The sequence below is a fragment of the Macrobrachium nipponense genome, chromosome 22 (assembly GCF_015104395.2).
Source record: "Macrobrachium nipponense isolate FS-2020 chromosome 22, ASM1510439v2, whole genome shotgun sequence".
Lineage (NCBI taxonomy): Eukaryota > Metazoa > Arthropoda > Malacostraca > Decapoda > Palaemonidae > Macrobrachium > Macrobrachium nipponense.
The window spans coordinates 23,113,198-23,117,911 of NC_087213.1; the positions used below are offsets into that span (position 1 = coordinate 23,113,198).

General features: G+C 46.9%; 1 protein-coding gene across 8 annotated transcripts in view; it reads left to right on the plus strand.

Annotated features, from left to right (window-relative positions):
* The first annotated feature begins 81 nt into the window (after positions 1-81).
* LOC135198543 (LIM domain-binding protein 2-like) overlaps positions 82-4,714 on the plus strand; it is a 90,703-nt gene continuing 86,070 nt past the window's right edge. For 3 of the 8 annotated variants that reach the window (XM_064226222.1, XM_064226224.1, XM_064226223.1), the window contains exon 1: positions 83-1,514. In XM_064226222.1, the coding sequence (XP_064082292.1) occupies positions 1,021-1,514 (494 nt within the window). In that variant the 5' untranslated portion in view covers positions 83-1,020. Of the gene's footprint in view, positions 1,515-4,714 lie in introns of all 8 variants that reach the window. The other 5 variants (XM_064226225.1, XM_064226218.1, XM_064226219.1 and 2 more) reach the window with 5 other exon arrangements.

The following is a 4,714-nucleotide window of genomic DNA, read 5'->3' on the forward strand; positions in this document are numbered from 1 at the left end:
GCAGAGAGAGAGAGAGAGAGAGAGAGGGAGAGGGAGAGAGAGAGTAACACGTACACAGCGAGAGAGAAGCAGTAAGAGCGGCACAGTGCAGAAGAGAATAGAGAGGCAGACAAGAGAAAGAGAGAGGGAGAACGAAGTGTGCGCGTGAGAGAGGCGAACACACGCGTACACATACATACATACACACACACGCACAGAGAGAGAGAGAGAGAGAGAGAGCAAAGCGAGAAGCGCGCTAGCGAATCCCACCGCCACCAACAACGTCCTCCTCCTTCCTCCTCCACCATCTCCACCACTCCAGCAGCAGCGGCAGCCGCGGCAGCTACACTACAGACAGTCACCCGGGGACTCTCCGATCATCACTACCAGCGGTCCCGTTGCCGCCGTTTCCGCGCTCAGACGTCGACTCGTGCTAAGATTTTTTTGATCGTCTTTCTCCCCAACGGGTAGCTTTTACGTGTGTGGTGGTCTTGATGCCTTCCCATCTCGAGAGGTCTTTCTGGAGGTGGCTCCCGTGACGTTCGCAGTGTGCATGGGGCCGATTCTGGCCCCTCAGTCGTCTTTCGTTGGGACTGATCGTCGTCGTCGCCGTCGTTGTGATCGAGCGTCAACTGGATGAAGAGGTGGTGGTGGCGTTTTTACTCTTTGATTTCTGTGGCGTTGTTGACCTCTTCTCCTCCTCCTCCTCTTCTTCTTCTGCTGTGTGGCCAAGACGTAACTCCGAAGGCGACTGGAGTGCCGTCATCGGTGCAGAACCTTTGAGGCCAGGGTGATTTTTTTTTTTTTTTCCTTTTTTAATTTGAAAAGTAGCGACACAGTGTTACCAAGAAAGTGAAAATTGGACAACACAGGGGAAGGAGAAACAAGTCAGGAGGAGAAGGAGGGGAGAGAAAGAGTAGTGACAATGGGTGGCGCCGACCACATGGTTTAGTGGACAAAGTGAAGAGTAGGAGGAGGAGGAGGTGGCCAGGGCCGCGCTCTATGCTGGCCGCCGCCACAGACGGCTGAACACATTGCTATATGCCCATCAAGACGGGTCGACGCAAGCAACCCGTCACCACGGGGTTGGGGGCCCCAGGGGACCATGACAGCCTGCCACCCCCAGCCCCGCACATGATGCCCGGTGCCACGGGCCCTACTGCTCCCATAGGCGGGGACACCGCCCCTGTTGGGTCGGGCAATATGCCCCATGGCCCGCAGGGGGGACCAGGAGGACTCGGGGCACATCCGGGTCATGGCCCACCGGGCTCATCCGCTGGCTTCTTCCACGGTCCAGGCGGCCCTGGGGGACCTGGAGGACCAGCGGGACCAACTGGACCTGTCGTGTCGGGACCGGGACCTGGAGGTCCGGGTATGCCAACCCATGGGATGCCCAACGGACCGCAAGGCCCACCCGGACCCGGAGGGCCTGGCCCTGGCATGATGGGCGGCCCCGGTCCTGGTGGACCCGGGCCTGGAATCCCCATGCATGGGCCAGGTGGCCCTCCGGGACCCATGAACCCGGCCTTCTTCAGGTAATTATCATTGTTTGTTTACACATGCATTTATTCATTTGGGAGTAGAGCTGGGTATCAGGGCTGAGGGTCTGAGTCCCTCCCTGTCTGGAGAATTTTTTTTTTTCTTCAGATTTTTGTTTCATGTGGTGGTGGTCTTTTAACCGTTGTATGAACTGACCTGAGATCCAGTATTTTTCACTGTAAAAGTAAATATGGACTACATAAATTAAATGATGGTTATTGCTTTGTTTGTGTGTTGTATTTGGAGTTATGCCAAATGCCTTACGTGTTTGTTTCCCTTTTATGCTTTGTTAAATTAAAGTCGATTGGGCTGGGTGGGGGAGGGGATTACAGACTCAATTGGAATTTTCAAGAGAAATGCCTAGGGAGATAGTTTCTTTCATAATTTTTTCTTGCTAAAAGTTGCAGGGAACGTGATGTCACCTTCACTATTATAACACGTGGAGCATTGACACAGGCTTGAGCAACTGGCTGAACAAGGATGTTAGGCCTGAGTAACTGAACTGGCTGAATAAGGAACTGAAGGGTGAGGCAAACGATGCCCTCCGACCCAGCCAATGCTTAGGCATAGTCATTCCTCTGGCGTCATTCTGCCCCTATCAAGGGTAGGTCGGTAGGTTTCCTCTCGGTAGAACGAGGAGAGGTCTCACGGGATTCAGCGACGTTAGCACATAGATATGTGTTCATCGTTAGTTTTTGACATTGACATTTTGAGAGAGAGAGAGAGAGGGGGGGGGGGGGATTTCGGGCATTCGGGTTTTGTATGTAAATTTTTTTTATCCGGATTTGCCCTCTGCTAAGGAGACAGTCTACATAACGCACCATTTTATCTAACCCAGCGGATTCAAATTTTGGTCGAGGCATATGCACTTAAGTTGTTTAATCTCTCTCAATCTCTCTCTCTCTCTCTCTCTCTCTCTCTCTCTCTCTCTCTCTCTCTCTCTCTCTCTCTCCTTATGTTATTCTGAAGGTATAATACTATAAGAAATTAATGTTAAACGATAGTTCTAAATTTAACGAGATCAGTCATATATATATATATTTTTTATATGTGACATATGTTTGCTTGCGTATATTATGAGAGAGGGGACAGAGGAGAATTATCTCCACCTTTAAAACTGTAGGTAAAGATACTACCTGAAATATGGTATTATTCTACTTTCCATTTAATTCCCAATGGTGGCTTGGCATTCCTGATATATATATATATATATATATATATATATATATATATATATATATATATATATATATATATATATACACATACATACACTCTAACGCCATGTAATTTCCTGTCTTGACGACTGGTGAGCGGAGGACTGTGATATTTTAATTTTTTTTAACGCGATCTTAGTTATAATGTTAGTTTAAATTCTGTCTGCATATAACTGTATTATTTATTGTATGGCCATGATCCTTCCTTTGAAAAATGTTCAAGTGTTTTTCTTATGCAAAACACCCCCAGGGCAGCTCAGAAGTTCTAGTTGGAGATTTACGGGATTAAAAGTTCTATAGAAGAGCATTATTGGATGTAATTTCTTTTCTCGTTCAGTTTTTCTAATTTTTGATAAAGGTATAAATATGTATTCACTGAATGAAAACGTTCGTATTTAAGATACTCTCCCTCTCTCTGTGGCACATTTTTCGAAAATAGATCTAATGAATTATGGCTACAAATCCAAGCAGTAATGGCTTTGTTATTAAAATAAAAGAAAAGTCTTTTATTATTCCTTTATGGAAATCTGGAAGAGTAATGGAATGATTAACAAGAATGAGATCAAATTGAAATGAAATTGTTGAGGGAGTGAGGGAGGGAGAGTCTGTGGACACGAGTGCCTCCTCCCATTTGTTAGGGTCGCTTACTCTCCAACGGGGAAGCGTGGAAGGGATTACATGCCTGCCACCGCAGCTGATGGGGAGGTGAGAGCGGAGGAGGATTGGGGAAGGGGGGTTGGGGCCGGCTAATGGTGTTTAGTGGGTAGAAGGAATTGGCACCTTGGGTGGTAGGTAGAGGAGGATGCTGACTGACCACCTTACTGTCGCGTAAAACGTGCTGGTGGCCTGTTGGTAAACAGTATTCGGGGGTATGTACTTGTGTTGGGAGCGCCCACGAGAAGACCAGTTGACGATGACGCCTCCGATAAGCAGAGCTCGTGGCACATTCGTTTCGGCATTCCATTCTTTTTGCCGCTGACGACGAGTGTTCAGTTTTCCGTCAGGTGGCCGCTCTAGCGAAGATGTCCACCACACAATCGATACGAAGGCCATTGTCGGAATGCCAGGGTTTTTAAAAGGCGTCCATCTCAGTTATTCACTTTTGATACTCGCATCCTCGTGACATGAATCTGATGGCTACGTGACAGATGAGCGCGCCTTTGATCACTGATGAGAAAATTCTTTATACATGATTACTGTTTTTTTCCCTGATTTGATTTTGACCCCTTGGATTACGCCGTCTTTGCTCTATTCGGTGCTATCTGAAATAAAAGTAAATTGGCTGTCCACCAGGACCATTTTATTTCATCGCCTATAATTTTTATGCAGTTACGTATATCAGAGGTAAATTGCCATCTGAACAAAGATGTAACAATAATTTTGGCTTTTATTATAGTGAATTTAAAAATTCATTATGAAAATTTCCTCTTGGAGTTTTCGCCGGTAATCGGTATCTCGTATAGCGAGCTCATTGATATATACTATTTACTCTCGTTTTTGGTTCTGATGCGTTTATTATTATTATTATTATTATTATTATTATTATTATTATTATTATTGTGTCGGGTCGTTTTTACTTTCTCCATGCATGTGGCCAAAGGCGGAGGCCTTGTTCGACGCAAACGAGCTCTCGTTTCTTGAAGGGTCTGCGGAAGATAGTCACCGATAGGGAGAGTAGCGTTGGGTCCGGCCACGGTCTAGAATAGATAGAATAGAAGACCGTGGGTCCGGCTTAGGATGAGAGAGAGAGAGAGCAGGTTTGTAATTCATCCTACCCGATTACGCCCACCGCCTCCCCCGGCGAGTCGGGTGAGCGTAAAAGGGGGAGGAGGGTCGTTGATCGAATGATCGAGCATCATACGCATTCATCCCCCCAGTGACAAATCAGGGCTCTTGAGTATTTTGCCGTCTCCCCCTCTGATGGAAGGCTACGAAAGAACTGTCACCTTGTTTCCTCATAAGGTGCATTTGCCTTCTTG